At 45.0% G+C, this 14,658-nt stretch overlaps 1 protein-coding gene across 1 annotated transcript; it reads left to right on the forward strand.

Moving 5' to 3' along the window:
- The first annotated feature begins 7,301 nt into the window (after positions 1 to 7,301).
- HOP2 (stress-inducible protein) lies at positions 7,302 to 10,464 on the forward strand. The gene is made up of 6 exons (XM_048702571.2): positions 7,302 to 8,323; positions 8,970 to 9,258; positions 9,365 to 9,450; positions 9,693 to 9,916; positions 9,996 to 10,122; positions 10,216 to 10,464. The coding sequence occupies exons 1-6, from the start codon at positions 7,430 to 7,432 to the stop codon at positions 10,327 to 10,329; spliced, it is 1,734 nt and encodes a 577-aa protein (XP_048558528.1). The 5' UTR covers positions 7,302 to 7,429; the 3' UTR covers positions 10,330 to 10,464.
- Positions 10,465 to 14,658: the final 4,194 nt, after the last annotated feature.

The raw sequence follows: 14,658 nt of genomic DNA on the forward strand, positions 1-14,658 counted from the left end.
AATTATGAAGAAATTTTCAAATTCGTGAACATTTTTCGAAAACATGGACGGAATTCGAATTTGTAAAAAAATCTCAAAATATAGAGCATCATTAAAATTCAGATTTTTTTTAAAACTCGATTTTTTTTAATTCCAGAACATGTTTTGAAAACATGAACATTTTTTGAATTTGTGAAAAAAAATGGAAACAGGGAAAAAATAAATCTGAGCAAAAAATTTTAAACTGAGAACAATTGGAAAATCCTGAAAAAATAAATAAATGCGAAATGTTTTATATATGTGAATAAAAAATTGAAAAGAAAAAGGATTTTTTTTCTAAACCTTAGAGCATTTTTCCAAAATATGAGCATTTTTTGAATTGGTGAACAGAATTTGAAGACCAGGACAAGTTGTGAAATCCAGAACCAAATTATGAAACTGAAATCAATTAGAAAATCCACAATTTTGAAAACAGGAACATTTATTTAAACTCCCGAGCAAAAACCATAACGCGAACAATTTTTGAAACACGGACAATTTTTTTAAACTACTGAGAAAATTTAAAAATGGGAACAAATTTTGGAAATGGGAACATTTTATGAAACTCGGAACAAACTTCAAAACGCAAGTAATTTTAGAAAACATGAACATTTCTTGAAAACGGGAACATTTTCTGAAACTCCCGAACAAAATTCAAAACACATTTAATTTTAGAACACACAAACATTTCTTGAAAATGGGAACATTTTCTGAAACTCCTGAACAAACTTTTGAAAACACGAACATTTTTTCGAATTATGTGAATAACTCTTTTTGGAAAACATGGATTTCTTGAAAATTCTGCAACTTTTGAAAAAGGAAAAGACTTGAAAAATAATAAAGCAAAAAGGAAAAAAGAAACAGAAAAAAAGGCGAAGGAAACGGAAATAAAAAATGAGAAATGAAAATAAATATAACAAAACAAAAATCCGGTTCAGGAACTCTCTAGAAGGTTCCCTAAACCGGCCAAAAACAAGCTGGGTTCAATTTTTTTTTTGAGACAAAGCTGGGTTCATATAGAAAGTTCCCAGAAACCGCTCACGAGAAAGCTACGCGTACTATTATACATGGGCCGGCCCAATTGGTCGATAGGTCTACTTGCCTGTGCAAACCCCCCACTGTATACTGTATGACGCAGAGAGCGGCACATATGGAATTCCACGAGCCGTGAGCAGAGCTGTGGGCGGTGGTGAGTGTGGTTGGAGGCCGAAATGATATTTGAGGGGTGTTCTTTACAAAGATCACTTTCACCTTGTCAGTTTGACGCGTGACATGTGCGACACTTATTGTAATTTGGAAGATTTTCTTTTTTGTACATTCGTTTATTCAAAACGTATTATCTTTTAAATCGTGTGTTCAAATCTTGAATCGTTTTTACCGTTGGATTTCTCGCATCAAGATCTTTAAAACTAGATCCCATATTAATAGATTTTGACGAACTTTTTTTTATAAAATAACCGGAGAAAAAAACTAAATCGGGAGCATGGTTTTTTTTCCCTTTCCATAAAAGGCACGACCGTGCTTTTCGAGAAAGCACAACCGTGCCTTTTGCGAAAGCAAAACTGTGCCTCTTACGGAAGGAAAAAAATAGAAAATATGTTTTTTCCCGTTTCCGAGAGGCATTACAGAAGCACAACCAAGCCTCTCAGAAAAGCAAAACCGTGCCTCTCGCGGAAAGAAACACGTTTTTTTTCTTCCGAAAGGCACGACCGTGCTTCTCGCGAAAGCACGGTCGTGGCTCTCGCGAAAAGAAAAAACAAAAAATATTTTTTTTCCTGTTCTCAAGAGACACGGCCGTGCCTCTCACGAAAACATAACAGTGCCTTCTGTGGAAACAAAATTATGCCTCTCGCGGAAGTAAAAAAACAAAAAACGTGTATTTTTTTTCGAGAGGCACGGTCGTGCCTCTCGCGAAAGCAAAACCATGCCTCTTACGGAAGCAAACCCATACCTTTCGCAGAAGCAAAAAAAAAAGAAATTTTTTGAATTTTTGTCCTAAACCTAAGAAAGACCGGTAGAAAACCAAAAAGTCCAAAAAAAACCTCGAAAAAGATCCGTTTAAAGAGCAAAAAATACGTGCAGGAAAATAAATAAATAAAATTCGAAGGGAGCGTTCAGAGCGCGACACATGACGGCGATTGAGAGCGTGTCAAGTGGCACGCTTTCAACTCACCCGCAAATAATCGTTATGAGGTTTTCGATGAAGCGCACGTTAACTAGTTGCTTCCGATGAAGACTCCAGGCCTAGCGGGGGCGCAAGATCCGCATGTGGCAGAGCCCCGGTCTGGGTCTCTGTAGGCCTGCAGCAAAGGAGTCCTTCCTGTATGCTGCCGGTGCCTGAAGCTTCTCCACGCTGGGTCGGCCCCATCTAGCATTTTCTCTCTTCGGTGTTTTAATCCGCAGAAAGTAGGGCGCTAACCGTGATTCGAACCAGTGTACGCCTGACCTAGTACCACTGGTGTAACTACCAAGCTGCCACGCAGAATCTGTTGGAATTACAAGCAAACTACTACGAGATTTAATCTGAATAAACAGAAAATAAATCATAACAGCAATTGCAGAGATTAAAATAATCATGCGAACTAACATAATAGATGAACAAATCACATCTAGGGCACATACTAGAAACATGAATTTTATCACAATCTCGAATAAGAAGGATAGAATCACATATGGTGCGGGAACAACACCGCCAGTGTTAACGTTGCTGTCCATGTCGTCGAGGATGAGGTTGCCGAGGTCAGGAAAGAAGTCGTCGCTGCCAACAGTCGCGCGAGTGCGTTCCTCAAAAACCTGATCGCCCCTCTCCCATACAGGATCGCGAGAGGCGAGGTTCCGAAGGCCTGCTGTCCCTTCTCCCGGTGCACGCCGAAAAGAGGGATGGAGAAGACTTGCTTGGCGGCGCAATGATCTGGAATGGTGGTGTGAAATCATACGAAGCGGCGGCTAGGATAGACGTCTGCCTGACTATATAGTGCGGGTCGGGTAGGTCATGGGAGTGACACATTAATTTTCCCGAGTAGCAAAAATATAGACAACGTGCATAGCTTTGTACTCGGTTCGGCTCAATCCCGCAACCTGCGGCGCGTCGTGACGAGGCGAGGCGTGACGAGGCGAGCGAGGAGGAAGAGCACGCGTGTAGGTCTTATCTTCTCATACTCATACAAGTGGTAGAAGAGCTCACCTTATAAAGAGGTGCAACTATTACTCAACTTCTGTGGTGGGACTAAACTTTAGTCTCACTCACTCCACTCACATGTATGCATGAATAGGTCAAGAGAATTTCAAAATTTTAGTTAGGCTTTGGGTCAAAGGCTTACTAGCAAAATTCCAACATAATTTTGCAAGATTGAAATGTTTCTATCTGTTATTTTTTCTTTTCCCCTTTTTCTTTTACCTATTTCTTTCTGTCTTTTTCTCTTCTTCCTGGTTTGATGAATTATTTGAAAATATGTGAACTTTTTTCAAATCGATGATTTTTTTAGATTTGTGAACTTTTTTTTAAATTCGTAGAACCTTTCTCAAAAAATCGATGAAATATTTTCAAATCCGATGATTTTTTTAGATTCATTGAACCTTTTCAAAACCGACGAACTTTTTTTAAATTCGGTGAACTATTTGTTCAAAATTCGTGAATATTTTTTAATTTGTAAACTTTTTAATTTTTTTAATTTTTATATTAATCATCGTGAACAAAGTTGACTATATTTTAATGTTTGTACTAAAAGAGGGGTCAAATAGGATTATTTTCCTCATCACAGGCAACAAATTCAGCCTAGTCTAGTGGAAAAGCTTGAAGCTCTTGACTTAGGTGAGCAGAGATCGATTAGCCAGGAGCGCTAGCCGGCGTGTACGTCGCCGATTAGGAGATCCCCTTGCGCATCATGGAGACGAAGGTCGAATGGCCTGGCCGAGTCATGGTTTTGGGCAGATTAGGCTGCCAGCAAAAGCCATACTCCTTTTGTGGCCGGAGTCATTGATGGCGATTCTATGAGCACCATGACCTTGTTGAAGGCATTGATGTAGCATTCCTCCCCCACGTCCCTAACATGCTACGGTGAAAACCCTAGATCCGTTCTTTTGGATCAGGCAATGGCATCGCTATTGGCTTTGATAAGCATCGCGTTTTCGCTTGGGGCATCGTCTTGGAGTTGGAATCGATCGGAGAAACTTGGGACTCGTTAATGTGGTCGGCGGTGGCTCACACGACATCTCCGTGGGAGCGGCAGAAGCTCCTCCACATGCAATGTGTGCCTGGCAAGTTATGTTGCCAACCTCATGGGGTCGAAGCAGGATAGGTTCGCTCTATCGGACATACCATTCCTCTTCGGCGGCGTCGAGATACGCGGATATGTTTGTGACAACTCATAGTGACACAACGGTTTTCGATGTGCACTCTGGTAGCGGTGAAAGCGCTCGATTATTCGGCGATGTGTGTTGTGGGGTGTTGTCCTTCTAACATTTTCTATGTATTGTTGTGCTTTAGGTGCTATTTAGGTTTTTCACCTCGGTTTCCTCAATAACCGAGCAACCCTTTTTTATTTTTTTGGCACTCGTCTTATGCAGTGCATTCCTTTTGGGATGTTACCTGTAATATGCTCCTTTCGATTCAATTGATTTGATTGCTCTCCTACAAACACTGAAAAAAGAACAAACAATGTAGATAAAAATATCAAAACTAATCATACCATCTCATCAATATTATTATTCTCATTTATATTAGTGACCAGTGATGCTTTGGATGTAATCAACCACAATGTCGTGCTCCTCACCAACTATGGCGGTCAGGGCATCTCCAAGGGTTATCCATCAAATGCTTGTGTTAAATGTCCGTGAGACGTAGGGTCGTGTCCGCTTGTAAAAAAACATGGTGACAAAGGGCGTCCCCAAATTGTCCGCTACCCATTGTCCCAAACTCCTGACATTTGACAAAACAGTTGGTGTGCGCCATCCAGTGAGACGACACCAGTGCGGCAATGGCACATGAGATCGAGCTACCCCCTCCCCCAACGTTGCAGCTTTATCATGGACACCATTAAGTTGTCACAACATTGTACGTAGAGTAGGTGCTCAAGGTGAAGCGTCGCGCCAACAAGAGAATGTGAGAAGTCGATGTGAAGGCGAAGACGAAGACGAAGGCCCAGAAGACCATTGTGTTGAGTAGATATTCACCAGCAGCGCTATGTCTCGCTTATAGCGAGACCTAGCGTGCTCTCGCGTCAGGCACCTCCCTAAATGGGCCTGCCCATGCGCGCAGGAGGCCAAGACCTGTTTTTCATGTTTTATGTTTTGTTTTTCCCTTCATTTCTCTACTTTTGTTTATACTTTCAAATATTCTAAATAAATATTTTTTAAACACTTTACATAAAACGTTTTTGAAAAATGTTGTTACCCAAGCATTTAAAAATGTTAAATGTGTCTAAAGAAAATGTTTCTAATGTGTACCAAAAACATACAATATGTGCGAAAAAAGTCTATCATCTATTTAAAAAAATGTTTATTAAACATTTGAAAAAATGTTAAACAAGTATCCGAAAAATGTTAATCAAGCATTTGATAAATTTCAAATGTGTATAGAAAAAATGTTGACTACATATTAAAAAAATGTAAAACGTGTCTTTGAAAAATGTTAATCAAGCATTTGAAAATGTTAAATGTGCGTAGAAAAAGATTTTGACCATGTATTAAAAAATGATAATCTTGTATTTGCAAAATATTAATCAAGCATTTGAAAAATGTTTAAAATGTGTGTAGAAAAAAAAACTGACCATGTATTCAAAAAATGTTAACCAAGCATTTGATTTTTTTATTTAAAGTGTGCATAGAAAAAAAAGCTGATCATGTATTAAAAAAATGTTAACCAAGCATTTGAAAAATGTTAAATGTGTACAAAGAAAATGTTTCTCATGTATACAAAAAATATACAATGTGTTTGAAAATAGTTGATCATGTATTTAGAAAATATTAATCAAGCAATTGAAAAACTGTTACACAAGTATTTGAAAAAAAATTAATCAAGCATTTGAAAAATATTTAATGTGTATAAAAATGTTGATCATGTATTAAAAAAATGTTCCATCACACAATTATGATCAATCATCGCGCATCCATCTAGTGGTGGAAGACCATGTATTAAAAATGTTAATGAAAGTGGAACATCGGTACTACAGTTACCAGAGTCGTCGCGCATCCATCTAATGGTGCATGTGTCCCAATTCTAGAAGGCGATTGGCTCGAAGGACACTATAAGTACTGATCTTCTACTTGTTATGAGCACAGTTGATTGGTGTTCCAAAGGTGTAGTCGAGCGCAGTTTGCGGGGAGTGTCTAGTGTGTGGGTCCAGAAGCAAGTTCCGCAAGTTCTTCTTCATTGTTAAGGCATGCCTATTAATTGGCGCACTTGGGAAAATCTCTACACAATGGTGAACAAGTTGCCATAGGCACCAGCTTGGGGGTAAGCTGGCCCTCGAGGAGAGGGGAGTTAAATAGTTAATGTCATGACACTGTACCTAGCGCATGCGCTTATAATGAAGCGCCGCACTGACAATATGTGAAATATGAGAAATCCATCCGAAGGTGAAGGCGGAGACCCAGAAGACGATCCAGGAGCCCATGGACCATTGTGTTGAGTAGATAGTCACCCGCCTAGCATGTGGGTGAGGCATCATCGAGTATTCAAAACTTGTACCCATTTGGGCATCTCTCTCCTTCCACCTCCGAGCTAAGTTTGTGATTCACCCGAATTCCAGCATGATGCCATGGAACCTTATATCCAATTGACAATCAAGTGATAATTCAGAGTGGGGTTGTGACACAAGCAGCCGATTGGTAGCTCAACATGGTGTGGCGTGTCCGCATGTGCCGTTGTAAGCGAGGTAGCACAACCGTTGTGGGTCCCATATCAGCCGCACCATGGCAAGGCTCTAAAAAAAGCCATGAAATTAGGAAAAAGAAAAGAAAAAAAAAGAATTGACAAAGGAAAAAAAGAACAATAAAACAAAGAATCCGGACAAGGAAAAAAAAGAACGCGCTATTGGGCCATAACCTGCGGCGAGTCAAAGCCCAGAACGGACTCCTCGTCTCGGCGAAGGAAAAGTTTCCGGACTCTGAATTTGAAGCGGGCCCGAGCCAAGCTCACGAGCGGTCTCGCGCGAGTTCCCGTTCCCCCCTACCTCAGGAACCTTCCAGAATCGCTCCTTTTTTCCCCGTAAAAAAATACAACTTCCAGAATCGTTGAGATCGGACGGCCGCCGTCGGGAACCTTCTCCCCCCAATATAATCCCCCTCCTCCGCGACGCCTCCCCCCATCGAACTCCGCCAGTCGATTCCAATCCGACGATCCCGAGCCCCCCGCATCCCGATCGATCGCAACCCAAGCGGACGCAGCCGGCCATCCAGCCAACCAATCGCGATGGCCGCCGACGAGGCCAAGGCGAAGGGCAACGCGGCGTTCTCGGCCGGCCGCTTCGAGGAGGCGGCGGGCCACTTCGGCGACGCCATCGCGCTCGCCCCCGACAACCACGTCCTCTTCTCCAACCGCTCGGCGGCCTACGCCTCGCTCCACCGCTACAAGGAGGCGCTCGCCGACGCCGAGCGGACAGTCGCGCTCAGGCCCGACTGGGCCAAGGGCTACTCCCGCCTCGGCGCCGCGCGTCTCGGGTCGGGCGACGCCGCGGGCGCCGTCGAGGCCTACGAGAAGGGCCTCGCCCTCGACCCCTCCAACGCCGCCCTCAAGGACGGGCTCGCCCAGGCCCGGTCGGCGGCCCTCCCCCGCCGCCCGGCCTCCGGCGCCGACGCCATTGGCAAGATTTTCCAGGGGCCCGACCTCTGGAGCAAGATCGCCGCCGACCCCACCACGCGCGCCTACCTCGACCAGCCCGACTTCATGCAGATGCTGCGCGATCTGCAGCGGAACCCAGGCAACCTCAACAACTACCTCTCCGACCCCCGCATGATGCAGGTGCTCAGCCTCATGCTCAACATCAAGGTCCAGAACCAGAACAATGACGCCTCCGAGCCGGCGCCGGCGCCGACGCCGGCCAAGTCGTCCCCGCCGCCGCCACAGAAGCAGCCCGAGACCAAGCCGAGAGAGCCGGAGCCCGAACCTGTGGAGATGACCGACGAGGAGAAGGAGCGGAAGGAGAGGAAGGCGGCGGCCCAGAAGGAGAAGGAGGCGGGGAACGCCGCTTACAAAAAGAAGGATTTCGAGACGGCGATCCAGCACTACACAAAAGCCATGGAGCTTGACGACGAGGACATCTCCTACCTCACGAACCGCGCCGCCGTTTACCTTGAGATGGGACAGGTGAGAATCCTCCTCGTTTGGCATTGGTAATTTCCTCTAATGTTTGTTACAGAGTCCTAATTTTAAACCTGTTTAAATTGCTTGTGTGAATCTGTAGCAGAATCTTAGAAATTTTTAAATACACTTGTTTAAAATTCTGTAGGAGAATCTTAGAAATTTCCAAATACACTTGTTTAAATTGCTTGTATGATTCTGTAGCAGAATCTTAGAAATTTCTAAATACACTTGTTTAAATTGCTTGTGTGATTCTGTAGCAGAATCTTAGAAATTTCTAAATACACTTGTTGAAATTGTTTGTGTGATTCTGTAGCAGAATCTTAGAAATTTCTAAGTACATTAGATAGAGAATACTGGTTGTTAGAATGATTTCACTGTAGAGGCGATCCTTGCACATTCAGTATTTAATAACAACAGTGAATTTACCTCTATATCTGCTTCTTTTACCCTTTTGGGGCTTGGACTTGCTCTGTATACTTATTATATTAGTTTATTAGGCTTATGGGGCTTGAATCAACTGCAAATTTCGTTAAATCAGTAGTGTTCGTTACCTATGATTTTTCACTGCCACATGTTCTAACTTAACTCTCTCGAATTACTTATGCCTGTGGTGATTTGAGAGCTAATATTCTGTTTCTCCAAATACCAGTACGATGATTGCATTAAGGATTGTGACATGGCTGTTGAGAGGGGAAGGGAACTTCGTGCTGACTTCAAGATGGTTTCGAGGGCACTCACAAGGAAAGGAACTGCTCTTGCTAAACTTGCCAAGTCTTCCAAAGACTACGATGTTGCCATTGAGACTTTCCAGAAGGCTCTGACTGAGCATCGAAACCCAGATACCCTGAAAAGACTAAATGATGCTGAACGAGCAAAGAAGGAGCTCGAGCAACAAGAGTACTATGATCCAAAAATTGCTGACGAGGAGCGAGAGAAAGGTAAGCTGAGTGAATTCTACTGTTTGACACTTAACACTGCTTTTCTGCCCCTAATGATCTGCGGGTGTTGATGATGAGGTTTTCTGTTCTTGCTACTGCTCTGCAGGTAATGAGTTCTTTAAGCAGCAAAAATACCCAGAAGCAGTGAAGCATTACACTGAAGCGCTCAGGAGAAACCCGAAGGATCCGAAGGTAATTCCTTGATGTTTTATGTTCAACTGCTTGAGCTGAAAATTTCTGTGAAGACGTTTCACCAGTTTCATTGGTAAATTTGATGGGAAGAATATTGTTTACATCTGACCAGAAACCCGCATATAAGAATATTAATCAAATTATGCGGTGAACATATGGAAACTGCACATATATGTGCTTTCTGATGAATTAGTCTGTATAGTTGATGACTGCTAAGCGGCTACGTGGATTTTATATTTCAGGTTTACAGCAACAGGGCTGCCTGTTACACCAAGCTGGGTGCCATGCCTGAAGGTCTCAAGGATGCCGAGAAGTGCATCGAGCTAGATCCTACATTCTCCAAGGGATACACCAGGAAGGGTGCAATCCAGTTTTTCATGAAAGAATACGACAAAGCAATGGAAACTTATCAGGAAGGCCTAAAGCATGATCCGAGTAACCAGGAGCTGCTTGATGGTGTAAAGAGGTAAGTAACACTGAAAGAGATCATCAATCAGTCTTCGAATTCCACCAAGCAGCTCCTAACCGTGGCTGTCCCTTCTCAGATGTATTCAGCAGATCAACAAGGCGAACAGAGGCGAACTTACCCCGGAGGAACTGAAGGAGAGACAGGGCAAGGCTATGCAGGACCCTGAAATCCAGAACATCCTGACGGACCCTGTCATGCGGCAGGTAAGTTCATCATGAGATGTCTGTTTACTCTTTCTTGAGCCAGAGCTTGGTTTGCGAACGATGCCATAACTTTGAGGTGTTTGTTGTCTGCAGGTGTTGATTGATTTCCAGGAGAATCCAAGGGCTGCTCAGGAGCATCTCAAGAACCCTGGTGTTAAGCAAAAGATCCAGAAGCTCGTGAGCGCAGGGATAGTCCAGATGAAGTAGACCTAAATGCTGAGTGTCGGAGGTTTAGTTAGTTGGTTGACATTTTCTTGTCCGGGGTCAATTTTCCTCCGGATTTGGGTTTGTGTAAAAGTACATTTCGTGGTGGTTCTTAATTGGCTTGCTTGTGATGTGATACTTCACCTCGTCTGGAATTTGGTCTACTTTCCGTCGTCAATCGCTCTTCGCAGCTTAGTCCCAAACACTAGTGACGTGCTCTTCGCGTCTTGATGATTTGACCAAAGACAAATTTTGTAAAATTTGACTAGTTTTGTAGGAGAAGATATCAACACCCACACTATGAAATCAATACTATTGGATGCATGATGAAATTAATTTTCGTAACAGTATTGTAGGAGTGGATGTTAATATTTTTTGCTTTAAAGTTAGTCAAATTTTATAAAAATTAACTTTGATCAAATTTTATATGCGGACTAAAAAGAAATAGAGGGAGTACTAAACAAAACCATCCTTAATACAACCTCCTTCGTCCCAAATTATGTATTCGTGTATCTAACACTATCTCAACTTTATATACTAATTATTAAAGTTTTTTTCCTTTGAAAAGGGGACTCCTCGGCCTCTGCATCAGAATGATGCATATGGCCACATTTATAGATAAATAATGAGATTCAACAAGGTTTTATAGTCTGGAAACAAAATAACGGCAAGATCACAAAGAGCCACAACGCTAAAAACAATAGGCCCAAAAACCACAACCGGCTGGCATAACAAAGATAGGTAAACTAATCGTCTATCCTATTACATGACCGCCATTCAAACCGGTTGAAAATATCCCGCGCTATCATCTCTCAGCGGATAGATCAAGTAACCAAACGCTCCCTGGCCTTCGTCGGAGTGAGTAACGACCACATATGAATGAGAGCAGTAGCCTAGAATAAAACATGCAAAAAATAAATATTTCTTGTTCTGTTAAAAGCCAAATCATTTTGCAGTTTCAAATTGCCCACAACAAAGCACATACTGTCGTGGTTCTAACTCTGACAGTGATGTAGGAGGGTATGTATGGAGAGGCTATATCTTAGCTATGGAGGAGTTGTAAGCACACGAGGATTACGAGTTCAGGCCCTTCTCGAAGGAAGTAACAGCCCTACGTCTCGGTGCCCGGAGGCGGTCGACTGAATTATGTGTATGAATAACAGGGGTGCCAACCCTTGATACTGAGGAGGGAGGTGGCTTATATAGAGTTCGCCAGGTCCCTCCAGCCCTCAGTAATGCAAGGTTTAAAGTACATTAAGATTGGGGGTTACTGGTAACGCCCCTAATAAAGTGCTATGATGACCATAAAAGCTACTTAATGACCGACCGTTTGCGTGCAGGGTGACTTTAGATCTCCTGGCAGTCGAGTGGTTGGAATTTGGTCGAGTGATTGCTTCGTGACCGAGTGTCTTGAATCTGTCGAGTGGGATACCTCCAAGTCGATTGAAAGGTGACTTCTTCTAGGGATGTCCTTGGGTAGGGTACTTAGGACAGGTCCATGCCCCTATCCTAGGTACATAGCTTCATCATTAGCCCCCGAATGGATCGAGGTTCGAGTGGGGAAGGAGTTGGGGAACTTTCCAACTGGTTCTTCAATGTTATATGAACGTCTTGTTTTGGATCAATTGTCACGGATGACGTCGTCAACTTCTTTCAGTCGCCTTGATCCATTCTTGGCCTCTTGTCGAGTGAATTTCTTTACTTGTGAAGTTCCGAGTGACGGTGTGAAAGGGATCTTCTGTTTGACGAGTTGTTCTGCGGCCCGCGGATTTTGCGGGATTTGACGGGATTGCCTGGGCCTATCAGTCAGCCACTCGGAAGCGACCTCTTATAAGCTGCCGGCTCGGGACCCCCGAACAGTGCGCCTTCACTTTTCCCCCTTCCTTCACAAGATCCTCCGCCACCTCCGCTCCCACCTTGGTGCCGTAGGTCTGTTCGAGCTTTGCCGGCGACGATGGTGAAGGAGAAGACGTCGGCTCTGGAGCGCGCAAAGAAGGCGGCGGTGCAGGGGAAGGGGAAGAAGTCCGCTCGGGGCGGATCTTCCTCGAGGACTGCTCTGCCCAAGGATTGGATCCAGGGCGACTGGATGCCGTCGGTGATTCGGCAGGATGATCTCGATGATCTGGTCGAGGGGGGATTCATTCCCCACGAATCTGCGCGCCTCCCGGGGAAAGAAGTCGAACCCCAGCTTCTTGATGGTGAGTGCGTCCTCCTCGCTACCCATATCGATCGTAGATTCTCTCTGCCTCCTCATCCTTTTTTCTGGAGCTTCTTGAACTTCTTCGAAGCGCAGCTCCATCACTTTACTCCCAATTCTATTGTGTATCTTGCTGCTTTCGTTTCCTTGTGTGAAAACTTCTTGGGTTACCGCCCCCATTGGGGACTCTTCAAGCACATCTTCACTTGCCGCTCTCAGTCGGTCAAGAAGGCCAAGTCAAGTGACGAACGGACGTAGGTGATCCAGCTGTGCGGGGGCCTGGCGATCCAGATGAGGGGAAAAAGTTCCTTTCCGTCTATCACTTTTCCCGAGTCAGTCCGTGGGTGGCAGTCGACTTGGTTTTATTGTAAAGACCAGGTGACCCCAGGACAGTTGAATGGGCTTCCCCCTTTTTCTCTGAATTGAGCACAAAAACCTGCCTCTCTGAAAGTGACGCCGGAGGAAAAGGCGCAAGTCAAGGTGCTGGTCGGTCGAGTGGTTCAACTTGTCCGCGAGGGTGTGACTGGCATGGACTTGTTGGAAGTCTTCCTTCGTAGGCGCATCCAACCGCTTCAGGCTCGTGACCACCCGATGTGGCTGTACTCGGGTCTCGAAGACACCACTCGGATTCACCCAGAGGAGGTCACTGACAAGATGTTGGAAGGGTGGCTGTCGAGTATCACAGGGAACAAGGACAACCCCCGAGGAGCCAGGAGGATTCCTCCACTCGACCAAACATACGAAGTGGACAAGGTCTGACCTTGCGTTTCCGACTGTGATCTTGCTTTCTTTATTTGTTCTTTTTGGATCAGTCGATTGACTTTTGTCTCGTTTGTTGTCCTCTAGGCCACTACTGAGATGTACTCGACACCCAATGGAGCACAGGAGCAGGCCGAGGAAGAAGAGGCGAGCGGAGGCGAAAGTGGAGACGAGGGAGAAGAGTGGGAATCTGACGGCGAAGGAGAGGGGGATGACGACGACGACTCCGGTGAAGAGGAGGAGGAAGAAGTCGAACCTCCCCACTCGGAACGGCGATCCAAGCTTACACACGACCCTGCGCGGGAACGTGGTAAGGCGACTGTCCTTATTGGGCAGTCGTCGAAGCGCCCTCGGACCTCATCTCCAGCGCCGACAGAAAAAGCTCCCAAGCACCCACGCGCGACGCCGTCCAAACCGCCCAAGGCTCTGCTCAAGATGAAGATGACTGTCCCCACCATTTCTGGGTAATAGTAGAATTTGTTTTCCTTTGTCGAACGTGACGGACTCTTGGTCGACTCATTGAATAAGCTGTCTGACTTTCGAAATTTGCAGTGCTGCCACCTCGGAGATCTCCGCCAAGGACGATGATCAAGAGATGGAAGACGCTGTTACCTCCAACCCCGGTACGATTACTGATGCTCTGCTTTTAGTCGACTGACGATTTCTTATAATTCCGGTCGATTGGATTTTTCTTGTAGCTCCTCCTCATGTCATTGACCTTCCTGATAATGACGACGAAGTGCCACTGAGGGCGCGAAGGAACAGGAGGGCGCCGGCTGGCAAGACCCCACAAACTACTCCGGCGCCTGAGGCCGCAGTCCGGGAGGGTGGTGATGCCACTCGGGTTTCTGTGACCTTCGCTGAACCTCTGACGAGTGTCCGGCCTTCGACGTCGACTGCAAATCCGCCTTCGCTTTTTGCCACACACCACATCCCTGAGGACCAAGTGGGTGCCGCTAAAGAGGCTATACGCCAGGCGGGGATCATGATGGAGCAAGTGAAGGTGGTTCGGGAAGCCAGCCAAGCAGCTTATGACGCGAGCTCAGCTCTTCAGAGCAACGTCCAGGTCAGTCGATTCACCGCTTGTTCTGTTAGGATATGCTATCTGAAGAATCTCTTTTCCGAAGATCTTTATATCTGTACGCCCACTGGGTGTGTCTATTAATCTTTTTAACGAGTGGGGGCACGCTAAGTGCACCCACTGGGTGTAGTCCCCGAGACTACGGTGGACTGCTGGCAGTCGACTGTAGTCTTTATATTGTGTTGCTTTAGCTGAACTTCTTCACTCGGTCTGGTCAGGCCTTGATTTTTTTTTGGTCGAACCAGTGGGGGCATGCTGAGTGCACCCACTGGGTGTAGTCCCCGAGACTACTGTC

Source organism: Triticum urartu, chromosome 2A, assembly GCF_056163025.1.
Source record: "Triticum urartu cultivar PI428250 chromosome 2A, HENAU_Tu73, whole genome shotgun sequence".
In the NCBI taxonomy this organism is placed as follows: Eukaryota; Viridiplantae; Streptophyta; class Magnoliopsida; order Poales; family Poaceae; genus Triticum; species Triticum urartu.